The sequence below is a fragment of the Haliotis asinina genome, chromosome 7 (genome assembly GCF_037392515.1).
Source record: "Haliotis asinina isolate JCU_RB_2024 chromosome 7, JCU_Hal_asi_v2, whole genome shotgun sequence".
NCBI lineage: Eukaryota > Metazoa > Mollusca > Gastropoda > Lepetellida > Haliotidae > Haliotis > Haliotis asinina.
In genome coordinates this window covers 54,947,630-54,966,430 of record NC_090286.1, presented here as the reverse complement: position 1 = coordinate 54,966,430, position 18,801 = coordinate 54,947,630, and the positions used below count along the sequence as shown (strand labels likewise).

Genomic DNA, 18,801 nt, shown 5'->3' with positions numbered 1-18,801 from the left:
TAACCACCAAACAACACTGCAGCTCTGGGACTCTGTAAGGCATTCACAGGGAACATCACTAGGATGTAAGTTATTTTCCAGTCCTCAACCCACCTGTGAGGAAGGCGCTGGTATACTCAAGGCTGATGTTCTCATCCCCCCACTTCCATGACCCCTCGCTCACTTGGCTGATGATGAAGAAGATGACAGTGAGAGCAGCACACAGGAGGGTTATCAGCATCAGGAATTTGAAGCGGTAGATCAAGCCCTGGAAATATGACACAGATGTACAACATGACACAGACGTACAACATTGGTCAACAGGTAGGAAGCAATCTTCTGTGCTACAAAAAAAACTGTTGTTGGTAATAATTGGTGTAACCAGATCTGCAAAAATTGTCAGACTAAAACAAAAGATTACCATGAAGTCAGAGCAAGACATACTGAACAGTCAAAAAAACACAGCAACTGTTTTATTTGTCAAGTTTTTATATAGAAGAAATAAAGCGCCCTTCAGCAGTTGAACTAACTGGATATTGGCGCTATACAAATACAGTAGAATACTTTTATAATGAACACGGAAATAACAAACCGACGGCTATAGCGAACTGTTTTAAAAGTCCCGAATAAAACACTATATGATATCATATAAAAAAAGTCGTGAATAACGAATTCTCTATAACGAACTTACTGCTATAGCGAACTGATTTGCAATCCCCGTGAGTCCCAGGTAACACTAATTAATGGTATGAATAACGAACTGAGCGAACTCAATCAGTGTCATTGCCAGTTAGCGAAGCTCACTTTGAAATCCTCGACAGTCTCAGTTAACACTAATTAATAGTGTGAATAGTCGATTAAGTAAACTGAAGCATTGTCAATTAGCGGTGCTCACTTTGAAATGTGACCAATAAGTTAGACGTCAATGGTGGGATACAACACTTGCCTCTTGTGTTGACTTGAGGAGTATGTGGAATGAATTGAAAGGAGCGTCTGAGATTTCCGACCTCTGGCAATCTGATTGGCTAACACAAAACACACTCCAGATTTTACACCTACGTGAAGTTGTAGTTTGCATTATTAACCAATCAGATTGCCGGAGACTTAAAGCCCGTCGCTCACGTCTCCTACACACATCGGAAATGAGGACATAAGCTTTTGATACCCCTGAGACTTTTAAAATACGATATATTCAATGACAAGTGCGTAGTCACGAGTGACCTGTGTAAGATTACTGACTCTCTAGTGAAAAGATATTAAAAAAGATGAACAAAAGAAAAGAAAAGATAATATTAATGAATGAATGTATGAATAAACTGAGTAGGAATGTGTTGTACTGTATAGTGTGTTTTACTGTTCTTTCAATGGATTTTCGTGAATAGCGAACTACGGATATAACGAACTAATTTCAGTGGTCCCTTGTATATCGTTATAAAAGTATTTTACTGTATCTAGATGTAGTTGTAGCAGAAATAAACACAAATGCTTACTTTTCTGAGATTTCAATTTTTTTTCGTAAATTGTGAGTCTTTTGCTGTTCAGTATATGTTCCAAATTAGGCACCCATCACAAAAACACCAAGCAGCAAGCTGTTATCTGTGTAGCAACAAGTCTTTATCAAAATCGCTATTGGGAGCAGCACAGAGACGGAGCAGCTACAGCACAGCATAATGAATGCTCTTCTTAAGCATGGGACTTGGCCAACTTCTGCATCATCATAATCACCAGAATATTTGGAAAATGATCATTACAAATGAGAACATTATGATAGGTCACAGCAGTTTCCACATTCCTGAAAGATAAATGGCCAGAACAAGCTTCTCAGTGTGTTTAAGAGTCCATTGCAAGAGGCTCAAAGACAGGGCATTACATCAGGGTAGTGCTTGAATCAATGACCTGGTCTCTAATGAACACGAATGAATGCCATACCATGTAGAACTTGCGTCGCACGCTGCTCATGTGAGGGAGTGAAAGCTTCTTGGCACTGATGTTTCTGAACACCTTGAAGATCATGTAGCACAGGAAGATGAAATACAGACAAGCTGACATGCCTGCCAGGATGATGAAGGTCAAGGCCAGATTAGTACCAACCTTCGTCGTCCAGATGCTGAAGAAGGGGTTTGTCAGCTGGACACCCCTGTAAACAATCAAAGAGATCTTCAGCTGATTGTTTATCACAGTCACACATGTTTATAATACAACATACAACTCCTCTGTCATTTTAGACATGAACAAATCAATCAAATTTATTCAATGATCGAAGCTGATGTTGTCAAAGCTGTCATCTGACATCATCAAAGGTCAATGTTCAGCAGAATAGAAACAGTTCATGACTCAGTTAAAAGTTGTCAAATATACTTACTAACAGAAGAATAACCATTTGACAATTACTTACAGCAATGACCATTTCCACACTCATGACATAATGTAACCATTCGATCTTCACTACATCAATAAATCTTCTTGCACAGGGACCTTATGCCTCTAACCCAAAGTGAGATGAGGATATTAAAGGAAAATGGGGATAAGATTAGTACATTATAACCTTGACAAATGACATTGACACTAAGTTTTGACGGTATTAAGTCATTTCTTCATGGCGCCAGAGCTAAAAACAACACATCACCACACTGGGTGTTGTTAACTGTGGATAATAGCCGTTGACAGTCTATTGTCCACCAAGCGGTCACTGACATATCACCTGTAAACAACTGCTGATAAACCGGTACCATTTTCTATTCTTAAAACAACATTCTAGTTTCTAAAACCAATTCTAAAACTGCGAAAGACAAACTTAGATTCCATATCCTTTCCAACATTCCATGACCCTGATGAACCCTGAACACATCCTGTGTGATCCCTGAAACCTAAATGGTGAACTGCTATCATGGATTACCTACCTCTCACACATCTCAAAGACAAAGAGACAAACACATCCAAAGATGACCGCAGCCAGATGTTTCCAGTACACGCTGAGCTTATTTCTCTCAACCTGGTCCATCATATGTTCCCCTGCGAAGATCATCCAGAAGGACAACAGCATTGCATAGAATGCCCCCTGGCGGATGTCACCCACCAGCAGCATGTATGGCATGTTGAAAGTCAAGGTCAGCCACTCGATAGGCAGGTTCATAATAGACAAGATTATGCCAAGGGAGAACAGAGTCCTGAAATCAACAGGTACCTCCATATGATTACTGCAATAGGGACATTTCTGAGTGAAGATCACTATGTTTCCACTTCCGTACATTTTCACTTACTTTCAAAATGACCTCATATATCTTAAGTCTTATTAAGTGATGACTATTAATATTACTATAATTGCTGAAAAGAGACCTATCCTTCACCACTATTAATTCCAAGCCAGGCAATCACACTACTGGATATGATTAGGTGACCAGTAAAATATGGTTTCACCATGTGGCTTCGTTCCCATGGTAAACAATAAAGGTTTAAAACAATCATTATTTTTTGCGATCTGGGGCCAAAATGCCCCAATATGTAGAAATTTTTATCGCATCAAGTTATTTGTGCACAAGCAGCATCCTCAACTACAAATGTGAACAGACTAGCACTCTGTCTTGGTTACATCCAAAAACTTTGATTTGTAATCAACTGCTCAAATTATTTAAATTTTGTTTAAAGATAATTTACTTTAGGAAAAATGCAAGGTAGCTGATGTAACATAGAATCCTAATTTGATACAGTGTAGTGATGAATGCTACGGTTAGTGTCATCTAGTGCAAAAACAATCACATTCAGTATCTTTCAGACTAACAAATACAAACCTTTCCAGGAGGTTGGGAAGACGACTGAGTTTCTGTATTCTGTTCCAGAACCACACCAGAACTGCAAGGAGGACGGGGAACACAACAGTCTTCATGGAGAACCAGACTTGGGTGAAACCACCATTCTGGTGGATAACCTGGAGAAGCAACAGTACTTAACTTGAGAAGAAAATCTTTGGAGTAGCTCTTTCCAGCTTAGAGGGAAAATTTAAGTAGGTCTTTGTAACACCATAAATAATCAAGATTTGGCCTTTAAACTTCATTGGTTGTTCACACATCCACAAGAACGAAAATGAGACCCAAACTGAGTGAGTGAGTGAGTGAGTGAGTGAGTGAGTGAGTGAGTGAGTTTAGTTTTACGCCGTACTCAGCAATATTCCAAGACCCAAATTGAATGTAGGTGCATGTAAGTCATTTAGAATTATTTTTTATCACTGTCATCATCAACATCATTACAATGAAGGTGATAAGCTAAAAAAACCCACAAAAACAGCAAGAAACAAAAATTCAATACATCATTTTCTGATCCCCTCTTGGAGAACAAGGTCCAGTGTATCAACTGACAATCACCATCCACGATGCTGATGTTGATGAACATGATAAATAGCATACAGTGCAATCAATGATCTAAGAGCTCTCACCACAACATGGATATCTTCTATGCTGCCAATTCCGAGGTTGATGCCTCTGGACTCCAGCACGGGGATTCTGATGTTGACTAGGTAGTAGTCATAGTGAACACTTCCAAGCTCGAAGAAGGGTATCAGATTACAGTGGTAATGCACTCCCTCTTCTTTCTGGACAAAAAAACCCCAGTAAATAATATACCAATCAATGACACTCAACAATTAACTACCAATTTTAACAAATACCCCAAAGACATAAACAAATACAAACATAACTTTAAAAAATCTAAAAATAATCCAAACAGCCTTAGTCCACCATTATACATCAGGTTTGATGCATGAACATGTTGAAGTGAAACCACAAACAGAGTGAGTGAATCAGAATAAGTGAAGTTTTACACTGCACTCCGCAATATTCCAGCATTCTAGCAGCAGTCTGTAAATAAATGAGCCTGGATCAGAAAATCCAGTGGCCAATAGCATAAGCATTGATCTAAGCAACTGGGATACAATGACATGGGTCTGCCAAGTCACGGAGTCTTAACATCTGATCCTGTTAGTCGCCTCTTACAACAAGCATGGGTCAATTCTAGAAGATCAATTCTAACCCACATCTTCACGGGGTGAAATAGTATACTTCAAATAGTATAGCCTGTCACGTTCAAGGAAGTTCTCCGGTATCCCTTGCATAGTGCAAGAACACACCAGTGGTTGGACATAGTTGGGATATATTGGGAATTTCTGTAACATTAGTGTATGGCTGCCTAGTAAGGAAGATAATTGCAAGTGGATTCCGGTTGTGGATATTCACCAGTATGAAGCTGTCAAGGATCACAATCTGGGTTACTTACTTCATGGTCATCAAGATGACACTCAAGATGGCGGTCTTCAGTAGCCCTTGCTAGTACTTTCCAGTCATCTTCCTTGTCATGTTTGTCACGGTATCCGATGCTGGCAAACATCCGCAGGACAGGGTCAGGGCCTGCAGACACCAGATCAATTCAACTTTAAAATAAGCATTGACCATCAACATGGTCATTGTCAGTTTGGTCAAATCAAACAATACAAGAGATAAAATATACAAAGCATCAGTTCTTGGTTCATATACTGGTAACACTGCCTTTAATATGCTGCAGTTTAAAATGCAGCAGGCCAACAAGCAGCATAACGACAATAATAATAACGCTGAATCATCACTACTATACTACCAGCTTATGATGAAAACCCTGTTTCTATAACCAAAACAAGCAAACCTTCATACAGTGCTTGCTCCACATTCAAGTCTATTTACAGTTCAAACATTAACAAACCATCAATTCACCCAAATTACAATCTTGTTACCATGTACCATGAAATGGGTTAGAGCCTCCTCAGCTGAAACTAAACAACCTATGTGACAAAATACAATTTCTAGGAGGATCAGATTAGAATTAAAATGATCTGTGTTTCATTAGATACTTACCTATGGGATTCTTTTCACTGTAACCAATGTCAATTTGAATAACTGCAATGACGTTCTGAAACCACCGAGACATGTCAAGTTGTTTTCCACCTCGAGGCAGGGGCAACCACTGTGCAAACACTATCTGGTTAGCCTCTATTTGTCTTTCCTGGAGTTTCTGATCCTTCAAGCTACTGACTTGATCACATTCTTGTACTGACTTGGTTGAACGAGGGTTGAACCACGTGGAAGTGTTGAAGACCTTTTTTGAGTCGATACACTTCACAGTCAGTGCGCTGATGACATTGGAAGGAGATGGTGCTGGAACAGAAATAAAGTGCTCAATAAAACATGTTATTTCATCCTTGAACTGAAAACGTGTGAGTATTACCTAATTTAATAGCTTTATGTCTGAATGAAGACAACAATCTCTCATGTACAATCATTCTTTTGTGATATCCAGCTGGGCTGCTTCAAGATGCTGTCTTTTCCCTCAATCACTAGATATCAATCTGAACGGTACATCATATTGCCAATCCCAACTCCTTGGGGATCATACACTTTGTCCTGCCACTAGAATTCATGGACTGGGACACAGTCACACACACAGTACTTTGTCCAAGTTTAAGTTTTCTGCACAGTACTGTACCCACATTGAGGTGTTTGCATCAATGCATGTATTCATGTGGACACCATCTGGTCATTTACCAAAGGAATCGTGGGTTCTTTTAAGTGCACAAGGCTGTTTAGTGTACACTTGGTGTTGTGACAACACTGACAGAGGCTGCACACAAAGATGACAGGGTTTTTACATCCAGTCACAGATGGGCTCAATCCCCACATCTTAAGCTCGCTGGATAACTAGCCTGGCGCCTTAGACAGTTTACCCACCACTACCCACACTTAAAGGGGCACTGATGCGGAGCGAATAATGTTTCTCGCCAACGGTCTAATTACGAAACCAAACCGCAAATTGGTCAGCGCCCGCTCCTTCGACCGTGACGGACAAAGGAACTGGGCTCCTGTCCACATTAGCACAATGTCTTCGCCTAAACAGTCAGGAGGCCGGATGCCCATCATATGCCATTTGTTTAAAAATATCCATGGTATTCCTTGTCCGATCGTAACCAAATATCCCAGCAGTGTAGTTCTTTTCTGATGCTTGGATGGTATAGTTACTGATCCAATTTGATCCTATTTCTGTGTTTTTAACCTCGATATTTAATCATGTTACATCAAAATATGATGTCTACAGGCACGTAGCAAGCCATTTGTTTCAGTACGGAAGATTGCAAAGCTTTATATTTAGGTAGTTTTCAGTGTTGGTTCAGCTGTGATAGCAAATATCATACGTAAATTTTGGTAGCTATGGTAGCTACAATGGTTTATTATTTATGATAATAAAAACACACGGTTGATTTATTTGAATTCGTAAACAAAAAACGATGACTTTGCCTTTGGTAGAGAAATCTGAAAATTTTCTTACGTAAAAACCCCTTATTTCACCTATTTACCCAAGTACACGGCAAATGCCTGTGTGTATTCCTTATGTAACGAAATTCCGTTGGTATCCTCAAAACAGTTTCGGCCCATAAGTGTTTTCAGACTGCATGCGACACAGAGATTACATATTCCTTGCTGTAACTCGCGTTTGAACCTACACGTGTTATTTGTCATCATTCTCTGGATGGTCAATTAACGAATTTATAACAGGTATAATTAGTAGTAACACCACTTCGGTTATTCAACAAAAGTTCCCATTTGGCATTTCTCCTGTCTGGAGTAAATACTCAACATTATAAATTAAGGTCTGTAATGGCAAATGTATTGTATGTTCTGTAATATGTGCATGTAAGTGATGCAAGAGGGTTTATCACCTGAGTTGCAAAAACAAACATCGATCAAAGGATTAACCGATAACACACTGATTGATTAATTACTTTTATCTTCTAGCGGATTTGTCAAAAGGCAGAGTGTGTAGATGACAACACCCTGTCGTAAAGTGTGAGTGCAAAAACAACATCCTCCCTTCAAAGAATTAACCACCCTTGCGCTGATTGATTGATTGTTCATTATTGGTTAACTAAATTACTTAGAATAGTGGACATCATACAATTAGTTGCCAGGTGTGCTATCTTGGGAGACCAATGAGAGGTTTATCTGGTTTTCACTAACGAAAGACGTGAAACGATGTGTTACTTTTTCGCAAACTAGACAGTTGTAAGACGCGACACAGAGCATGATTATTTACCAGCTGCAGATGAATGGAATACAATTTCTTTTACGTGGATATTGATGGATGCATTCATGAACAAGGTAGTAGCCTGACATTGTTGCTATAAAATTAGTCTGTTTTACTTTCACTATTTGCATTTTGTTTTAATTTATTTGTTGTAGCATTCAGCAGAATCTGTATTACAGAAAACACACACTAGATCGCATATGTGTGTGAAATAGGATCCAAATTGACAATGTATAAATGTTGCTGTTATGTTAGAAATTTACTATGAGTATAAGCAGACCGTGTGTTCTTTCATTAATTTTCAGAATCATACAAATATGACAATAAACTAATTAGGGTTATGAGACAAAATATAGAGACGTACATTGGCTTCGTTATTTTTCCGTCCTAATAGCTTTTTACCATTTCTACCACTGGCAGATGGTTAACCTTCAAAGTGTTTCATTTGTTTTCATAATACATTTGTAATGAAGTAAAAATGACTTCACTTAAGTTGATCTGTCTATAATTAAACTATCAGTTGCTTTTACGGACTGCGCAGCAGAGGTCACGAACCAGTCATGAATTCTGGGATATCATCCGGGTACTCACGGGAGAAAAACAATAACAAAAGTTTACACCAGTCCACGGAAATTGCTCCGCATCAGTGCCCCTTTAATAACTAAACGTGTATGATAATATAAGGGTAACACTATTTTTCAGGGCATAATCATTTGCAGAAGCCCGAGGTCTTTCATCAACTGCCCGACGAAGGAGGGCAGTTGATGAAAGACCTCAGGCTTCTGCAAATGATAATGCCCTGAAAAATAGCGTTACCGTTATTATAGCTAAAATGAATTATACAATTTTTAATAAATTAAGAATAAAACAGCGGCATCGGTTTAGAAGCATTTACTGCCAACAAAACGACGGAGGTCACTGACACACATTTTAGAAATATAGACACGTCATAGAACAACACAGATGACGTCACTATTGCGAGTGACGTCACATTCGACCTTGACGTCTGCTCATACTACCAGCCGCCATTGTTTTCAGTGATCAACAACGTTAGACTACAAGTCGATATTTTCATTGCTGCATGTTGTCATTTATGGTACAATTGTTATGACTGGCACAGGCAGGAAAATGCATAATGGCACAGACACATGTGACGAATGTGAGCCAGATATATGGTCAATAATGAACCCAAGTTCAAACGCGCCGTAGGTGATTGAACTTCAACAGCTGAGCTACTTATGACGTCACCTAACAACAGGCTTGATAATGGCCCGTCGTTAAGCATTTTGCGGGCATTATCAAGTTACAGTGGACCACTCATTTCTGATAACGCACGGTCGTTTTAATGATTATTCCATTTTAGCTATATCATTTATTCAAATAATTTTATAGAATTTAACTATCATTCGTTAACCATATGAATTGTAATGGTGATAAAGAATTTAATGAAAACTAAGATAAAGAAAAGGTGGGAATCATGCTCTATGTATTGACAAAGTCGAAGATATTCTAAAAATATGTTTTTTTCCATATTCTGAGTCAACTTTGTTATGATTTTATCAAGAATTTAATTTAAACTATGTTTCTCAAACCACTTGAATGTAACGAGTGAGCATGAGATAATGACTGACTGATCATGACTTGACTAGAATATTCTCACTACCAAACTTTTGCAACTGTTCAAATGTAAAAAATTCCTACATGTGATCAAAATAATCATAATAAAGCAGTGTCAAAAATTCTTTCATTTTGAACCCATGCCTTTTATCCAACATCACTTATTTATATTCAGGGTCAGGACATCTTTTGAGATAAATCCGTTTCTAGATTTTAGGCTACAATGTAAGTAATAACCCTGCCCTTTATCATCTATTCCAAAGTACGGGAGCCCAGACATCAGTACATACCTGCTTAGTACTACTTTTATAAGTTTCAGTTGCTGCAGTTACATCTGTAATATTCTTAACACAAAAGCATTGAAGCATTTCGTGTCAATTCCTAGCTACAGGAAAGTGTCCTGGCACTTCCACTGGAATTTAGTCAAATGGGCCTACGGTGAATACTACATGAATTACATCGATAGAATGTACACAGATAGATGAGGTTAATTTATGTAATAATCTATGAATTACATCGATAGAATGTACACAGATAGATGAGGTTAATTTATTTAATTCTATCTGTGTACATTCTATCTATGTAATTCATGTATAGCCAATCTACACGTGTACATCCTTATCTACTTGTGTTTGTACATCATCAACCCCCATGTATCATCCTTAATCCCCAATCATGTGTTATGTAAACATCATCCACCATTGGCTTCCATCCTTATCCCCAATCATGTACATCGTCCTTACCCCCTACCTGTGTTATGTAAACATATCCCATCATCTGTAATGTATTACCATTGGCTTCTATCATTGTTATCATAACTGTCGGGTTCCCATCAGCGCTTGTTCATACTGGCTTCCAGCTTTCGTTAATTCATTCCATTTGTTACTTTGTTATTGTTTTACCTGTACATATAAATATAGCTCTGTACCCCACTCTCAATCACATGATGCAGGAGTAAGTATTAACTCCGAAACGTTGTGTTCTCATATAAAGAAGTTGATATCCATAAAATCTTCATTCTTATGCATTTCACTTCTAAATGCCCTTCAAAGACTTAAATGCCCTTCAAAGACTTCATATGGTTCGTAATTTTCACAAATTCATTCAAACACACTTGGGGCTTGGGGCATACGCTCTTGAACACATTGTCAGAAGCACAGTTGGGCAGAGCTGTCCCTTATACAGCCACCAAGCAGTGACAATTCACGAGTGGTCTGCAGATACAGACTTCTTCTTCACAAATTGTGTGAGCTTTCCATCATGGAGGAGCTGGGTGTGGAGTGGCAGCAGACTGGCTTCTTTGTGAAAAGCATGAATTACTAGTAACTTAACATCTTTGTTAACATCTCCAAGTAACAAGTCCGATTATCTTCTAAGATTCTGATGTCTGACATCTAGCAACAGGTGGCACCACTGCATCAGAATTGCTTATCAGCAAAGTTGATGAGAAACGTGAGTTTGAAGAAGCAAAGATAGTGAAATATAGTGCCTTGTCCAAAGTGAGTCATAATTAGCAAAATTCCCGTAGACTTGCATGATAACTTAAATACGCAAGAATCATTTTCAGAAGTTTTGTTCAAATTGTTTTCTACATTTATCTACTAGCTTAGAAATCATCTCAGCTTCATACACATTCAATTTTCCAATGATCATTACAAAAACTACAACTATTTAAACAACATATACTAGACATACGAATCAAGTTTCACGTGGCTGTCTATGGGACAGATTAAACTTGGGTTGTACTAAAGCTGCTTTATCATTATTATGTGTTGATAACTTATCAACGGAAAGAGGAAAGAAACTTATGTATACGTAGCTGAAGATTATTTCCAAGATGTTTGCAAAATATCAAAACAAAATGAGCATCCACAATTTTACCATCAAGACACCAAAGATAATTATCTTACCAATAACATTCTCATATATGCTCTATATTGATACAATTAGTTTGTTACCTCTATGTGTGGAATCTTTAGAAGGGGAAAGTCACATGTATATATATATATATATGGTTTAAACACACTGAATCGTGAAGATAAATGGATTGGCAAACAAGCTAGAAGCTTATGTTAATGCCTCTCTAATGCACTTTAGAAAGGTAAATTAACGAAAGTTCTAATACACGATTATCATATGACAAACCACAAGGTTAATTCTTCCATCATATTTAGTGTCAAATCTAGAAGAAGCAGTGACAAGGTGGGTAGATCTTAAGATGGATAGATTATTAAGACCAGATAATTAACTATTTCCAAATAAGATTGTCTTTAAGCTGTACCCATGTTTGTAATTCAAATTTATATACATATGTGACAACACATGCTGCATTTAAATTGCGTGTTGTATGTTGTATGGTAGCGGTGTTGATATAAACTGTGAATAAAAAACAAACACAATAAATAAGCACAAAAAATTGAGATGTGTAAATTATTCCCTCTGCTGGTGATGGCCGTGTTGGAATAGTTAAACGACCAAACTCAGTTGATCATGCCTTATAATCCTCTTACTCTTAAAATAAACAAGTTCGGTCAACTGGCAAAGAGGATACCAGCAGTGGGATTACTAGTATTTGGCTGATTTGGGTTAGTGTTTTGATAATGCTTCGTCTTGATGAACAATAGTCTATTTCAACAACATGGTCAATTGGCAAAATTCGTATTAAAGTGAGATACCTTATTTACATGTTTCACAAACCGTTGTGTACATGTGCACTTTCCATTGTATTTCTTGTACCAAAGCAATAGGAATACTACTAACTCGTGACATGCGTAAGCAACAATTAATGGTGTAGACTCCCTTGGTATGTATGTTGGTGAATGTAAGCATTTTGAGAAAGGGGTTTTAATTAGTAACATCCGGACTGTAAACAGGTAATTCAAGGCAGATGAAATAAGCAGAAAAAAGTATCTGTCTGAAATCAGCAGGAAGTTGGAGAAGTTACAGAGAGGAAGAGCAAGTATTTTGATGAGCTTTTGAGATCTAAATAATATATGAACACCTGATGGGAAATGCAGTTGATCACTGCACACCAACGTATGGACATTTTTGCTATCGTGAATTTGAGACTTTACATCTACAAAGCCGTTATGAATGTCTGTCAGCGATATTTCTTCATAGGGCACATTCAGCTCAGGTGAGTATAATACAGATGACGCAAGTATATCATTTGCAAAACCAGTAAGGCAATCCTGATGACGCCATGTGTTCCTTCAGCAGCATGACTACCATACCATTTAGCAGGGAGCTCAATACACAGAGCTGTAGAGCATCCCTTCATTTAGTAAGTGTTTAGTATATTGAATCACGATATGAGAACAACAGCCCGACTAATTGGCTGATCAAAGGTTTATTACATGTCATAAATATCCTACCTGGGACTTAACTAGGCTATGGAGTGGAATATATTCCCCAGGTAACACTGGCTATTCTTTGCGCTTGAGCTGAAGGATTACATGTTGCATGCAATTTCAATTATAATGTATAATTAGTATAAGACAGATTTTTGACGTATTCTTACAGACGTAAAACGTTCTGTTTTATGTTTTAAGAGGAAGGTTTCATCAAAAACAACCAAGATGGAGCAATAAAGACTAATCCCAGAATTCATGCACATATGTATTTTGGCTTCCCATATCACATGTCATTATATGGATGGAATAGTGACTTTAATGACTATAAACCCATTTATTCACAAAATACGTCCTTTTCAAAATCGCTAAGGCATTTCAAAATCAAACTTAACACAAATATATTTTAAAAACTAAATTGATTGTTCACTTCTTTGCAAATGGTTGTAACGTTTTCAGACAAGGTATTCTTATATGATGTTGTATTCGCAGCAATTCGAATTTAAGACTTTAGTTGTAATACCTGCTAGTCGTTTTGTTAGGTTTTTTTCAAAATGCTAATTGTATTTTTCCCATGGATCTATTTTCACAGGCAACTGTGAGTCAGACGCTACAGAATGCTGAGTCTGTAAGAGGAATTACCCTAAATCCACAACAGACGTAAGAATATACTTAATACGATTTAAGTACAGTAACTGCAAGAGTTTCAATGCGTGAAACCATTCAACACGTAAAACTTCAGGTGTTTTTACAATAACCTCGACATGAATTTATCTTCATTGTGCTGACAATAAAGTTAGAATTGTATTTTTCAGGCTGGAAACAGGACAGAATAAGGACATCATGGATTATGCATGGGATTTTGCTAAGACAGCTCTCCCTGTTATTTCACGCGCTGAGTTTCAAGGTATTGCAGTTCTGCTTAATGTTCTGTCCTATATGCATCAGTGCACAACAATAAATAAGCAAAGCCTACTGTCATATAAATAAGAATACTCATTTCTTGAGCTTGAAACGTGACTTTTGTTGCACAGTCAAATTATGCAACAAAATGTGATGTTCATGGGCGATTTTGTTTAGCTGTTTGAATTGGGTGCAAGTGTTTGGTATCAACTTCCTGTTATAATTCTGTATCACTGTATAATGTATATGTCAGTTTTATTGAAACATAAAGTTTCTGTCAGGGTACTGTATTTTGTTTGCTGCAGTGGATATGACAAGATGTTTCCAGAAAAAAACGGAAACCATCTCAAGAAAGAAAAACAACCAAAACAAACACAATGACGTCATGAGAAAATATCAGAAAAACTACAGTAAGTAAACAAAAACACAATTTAACTAGCTTTTGGGAATCAAGAATTAGATTAAATTGTTTTAAGAAGATGCACTACATAAACTTGGCTTACCATCAATTAACAAGGAAGAAGGTATGTTAATTAATGAATCTTAACTGAGATGATATCAATTTACAAGGCATTAGGGGTTTTAAATTAATGAGCCTTTACTGACATGATTTGCTCATCAATTAACAAGGGATTAGACTTTGTTCACGGCTGGGAGATACAGTAACAATCACCCCACAGTATTAATCCGTATGATCTTTCAAAGGAGTAAACATGCTGTACCATACAACACCTGTGTTCTAATGCACTAAATACACAAGTATCAATAATATACTTGCTATGAGATTCTGAAAATAATCATTAATTCTATTTTCACAGTGGTTTGCCATTCACTTAATGCAAGTATTATCATATTGGCTGTTTTCTTCAGAAATCGAATCCATGGGATACGACAGGCAGACCTCCCCATACATAAGAAAGCAAATTATGAACAAGCATTAAAGAAGGCACAATTAATGTCATCAGAGGAAGGTGATGTGACGAAGATGGCATCAAATACTTTATTATAAGGCCGAAAATAGAATCTAGGGAGCTGATGATGGCAAAAAGGCTTGCAGATGCAACTACAATGCTACCGCATGACTTTTTATTGTATATTTGATACTAATCTGTAGCATTTTTCGTAAATTTGTAAATAGAATGTTTTTGTATGAAATATAATCTTTCACTTTCTTGTTGTAATCTGATAATTCCTTCCCAAAGGTAAATAAACATCTAGTGTAAGCTTGACAGCAGTCCATCTGATTTGGGATAATTTAATATGCATGAAAGACGGGAGTATTTTGTGTTACCACTATTGATCACGAGATAAAAAACCCAAAAAACATTTGAAATATCAACATATCAAATATTCCACCACTATTGGTACTAATAACATATATTCCATTATCAGTTCTGCTGTTTGTAAGAAGACAAATAAATAAAATTATAAGACGAAGCAAGCAGGAGACCAAACCCAGTCATAGCTGGTGGATGTGCACTCAAGTGTAACGGCAGCTACCGATTGGCTGGTTCATTTGCTGATACGCCGAGGGCTCATAGTGTGGGGCCCATAGTGTGTTCAGAAAGATGGTGGGCATTTTAGAAATATGGCGAGTCACAAGAATGTAAGAATCTTTATGAATAACAACTTTCCTGTATTGTATTTGACGTGTCATATCAGTATGGATTGATATACTGTTGTCAAACAAAATCATATACACTATGTTGTTATCTATAAAGAACGTATGTAGAGATGTGGGGTTTTGTAAATCCATCTCTGAATTTGCGTTCGATCCAATCAAAAATCATCTCAGCAGGAAGATGGAATAGGATACCAAGAGATGAAAGAAAATGTAAATTATGTTGTTCAAATGACATTGGTGATGAATTTCATTATATTTTAAATGTATACATTTTAGAAAAGAAAGATCAATGTATGTACCAGTCTCTTTGTAAAAAGACTAAATATGTAAAAATTTAGATCACTATTTATGTGTAAAAAGATATCTGTCCAGAAAAATCTCAGCAAATTCTGTAAAAGTATCATGCAAACTGTAAAAACTTCCGGCTAACCACTATTCTGCTATATATTCACATCTAACTGCCATTTGTATCTCATGTGCTGGGGATATCGACCTGAGTGTAATAAGGTTCTGTTCTGGAAACTGTCATTCGTCCAAATACAAAGCAGGACTTGAAACTGACAAGCATTTGCACCAGTTTCCATCAGATCCAGTCATCCGATAAAAATGCATATAGTTTCTTTGCAACCCACAGACATAAAAACATGTCATATGTAAAAGTATCACACCTGCTTAACTACATAAAGTGGCAGAGACAGGACTCGGGTGCATGAGTCATAAATCAATTTAGTTTGTTTATGGCGTATAGCCTGATAAGTGTTAAGTTTAAATTGCATGCGGTCAATGATTGAAGCTGTGTATTGCATATTGTCCTTAGCAGACAGGCAGGCAAACATGTAGGTGTCAATAAACCAGACATTGTGCTTTCTCTGTGACAAAGGCTGCTTCCTACAATCAACAAGATTTTTTATGTAACGAGTACATTATTTACTTGTTTGTGTACACAACCAAGATTAGACTACTGCTCATGACCTCATACACCGCGAACCTATTCACTGCGCATGTGTTCTGGGCACAGCACAGCTGTTGAAACAACTTCTTCCAACAGCGCTGGAGGAAATTTAGTGAATCACTTGAACTCCGATTTCGCGGGTTTTTCCATCACGTTTTTTTTTTTCAACTTTATAGGATGAATTGGCATTTTTATGATTTGTTCGGTAACTGCATACCGAAAGGTATAAGAATCTGCAAAGTTGTGTTTTCCGTTGCATGTGACCTTTAAGAAAGTTTCGTTCCATGAGATACCCTATCTAAATAATACAACATATCAATAATGCCCTATGTTCCAGGGCGGACAGTTCTCTCTGAAGGTCTTGTTGTTTCTTTTTCTTTGGAAGCAGTGTCTGGCCAGCACTATGTTGCACCATGTTCAGTTTGTTTATTTGTGTCTCCAGTCCAACATGAAATGGATCATCTCGAAAACGTTGGGGTGGGCTTTTCTAACAAGTTACTCTAACCTCTCATGCCAACCCTCCAACCTGTTATTTGTCCTGGGCACGTCTCTGTCATGGGGTCCATTCCTGAAGGTTATTGTTTAGTTATGTTAAATATAACAGTATGGGACTTCATGCCTCAATGATTTTATGGGATTATGGTGGATTGTTGTTTGACTGGCCCAATTCTGACCACAGAAAGGATGAATCAACAGAAGCAAAAAAAATCAAAAATGATTGTGAAATATTTCAAAAGGTTATCTGTATCACTGGTTCTAATCGTAAAGGTTGGATCGACCACAGGATTCATTGCAACATATATTGCCATGTGTTATGTTATCACAACACAATCTGTATCATTTAGCATAGTATCAGAGGTGACAAGGTGATATTGTTTATGGTTATTGTTATTCACTGTTTCCAAACACAAAATAAGTCGGAATTCTTTTTTAAACAGCTTGCGCATAGTGAAAGAAACACCCCTCTATCTTCACTCCACCGAACACTGTAGTAAGAGCATCCTACCCCTAACAGAGTGACCCCTGTCCACTGAACAGTGGTCTGTCCAACTCTAATTGCTCGTTTTGTTTCTGTCAAAATGAAGATTTTCAGGGACTAAGCGCCACCGTGATATATTCTTACTGATCACCCCTACTATCAGTTTTACACGATTCCTTCGACAAAGACTATGATGGATGCACTGGGTGAACCTGCGTTCAGCATGCATGACAAGTGTCTGTCTGCGAATCAAAACAACCTCGCTGAAAGATAAACAAAAGCACCCTGCAAAAGCGTGCGCATCAACCTACACCTTACCTATAATTCCTCCGATCAGGAAAAATCCCACAAGGACCAACAAAAGCGTCACTCCAAGTATAGAAAGTTTTCGATTGCTCAAGTTTTCCAAGACCACCCCGGCCATTTTGACAATAACTTTCTGAATAATGTGTCAATCGGCAATCCTCCAAACCCTTTGATGTGCGCGCCAGCTGCTGGCCGTCTGGAAACTAAGGGAGATAACTTAAGCGTCTGGCATTATTTCCATACCACTAGACCATACGGTCCTAGCAAGAGTGCTTCGGGCATGTTATCTTTCTATAAATTATTTATTCTACTTTCGAGGACAAAACAGTGACAAAACACACATTTGTGAGCCAATTCACTGTTCACACTAAAACTCGATTCAACCAGGGAGACTCTTTTTAGTTGTTGTTTATCCCTGATTCAACACTATTTTTTATGTGATATTTTTTGATGTTATAACTTACTCGTGTGTATTTACATCTAGAGCAAATTTGCATGTGGCCTGTAGCAGGTGTAAATTTACACGCTTGCAAATATACAACAAATATTGTGCGTGCGAATAGGGCTTGAATCAATGAGGGTTGTATGAGTCTCAAACCCAGCCGTTTGTAGCAGTGAATACTCTGTTTTCTTCCAAAGCGTTTTGTTTTACTCTTTTCAATCTGTTCATTATCATAAACACGAAGGAAAATATCCTAGCTCATTTCTGGAAAACACTCGAAACAGATTTTGACCAAAACCTTCCAACACATTTGATGGAGGGAGAGCTTGGATGTTTGTCAGCTTCGATCACATCATTAAGTCGTCTTCAGGAAGTGTAACTGACAGGTTCATTATTCACATCAAAGGATATTTGCCCGTGAAACAACACGCTCGAGACACTTCCCGCCACCAGATTATTCCACGAGTAGCACCAGAGGACGTATCAGATCACGGACTAGGGAGCAGCCTCTTGTAAGGCCTATCAAACATGTTGTCACAAAATAATTAACTC

At 37.6% G+C, this 18,801-nt stretch overlaps 1 protein-coding gene across 3 annotated transcripts in view; it reads right to left on the bottom strand.

The window, feature by feature from the left end:
• LOC137291894 (protein wntless homolog) overlaps positions 1 to 18,012 on the bottom strand; it is a 191,275-nt gene extending 173,263 nt beyond the window's left edge. For 2 of the 3 annotated variants that reach the window (XM_067823451.1, XM_067823452.1), the window contains exons 1-8: positions 17,820 to 18,006; positions 5,856 to 6,155; positions 5,245 to 5,375; positions 4,409 to 4,564; positions 3,768 to 3,904; positions 2,880 to 3,146; positions 1,909 to 2,116; positions 94 to 247 (exon numbers count right to left, since the gene is read on the bottom strand). In XM_067823451.1, coding sequence (XP_067679552.1) covers positions 94 to 247; positions 1,909 to 2,116; positions 2,880 to 3,146; positions 3,768 to 3,904; positions 4,409 to 4,564; positions 5,245 to 5,375; positions 5,856 to 6,155; positions 17,820 to 17,925 — 1,459 coding nt within the window. In that variant the 5' untranslated portion in view covers positions 17,926 to 18,006. Of the gene's footprint in view, positions 1 to 93; positions 248 to 1,908; positions 2,117 to 2,879; positions 3,147 to 3,767; positions 3,905 to 4,408; positions 4,565 to 5,244; positions 5,376 to 5,855; positions 6,156 to 17,819 lie in introns of all 3 variants that reach the window. The other variant, XM_067823450.1, reaches the window with a different exon arrangement.
• Between the last annotated feature and the right edge of the window lie 789 nt (positions 18,013 to 18,801).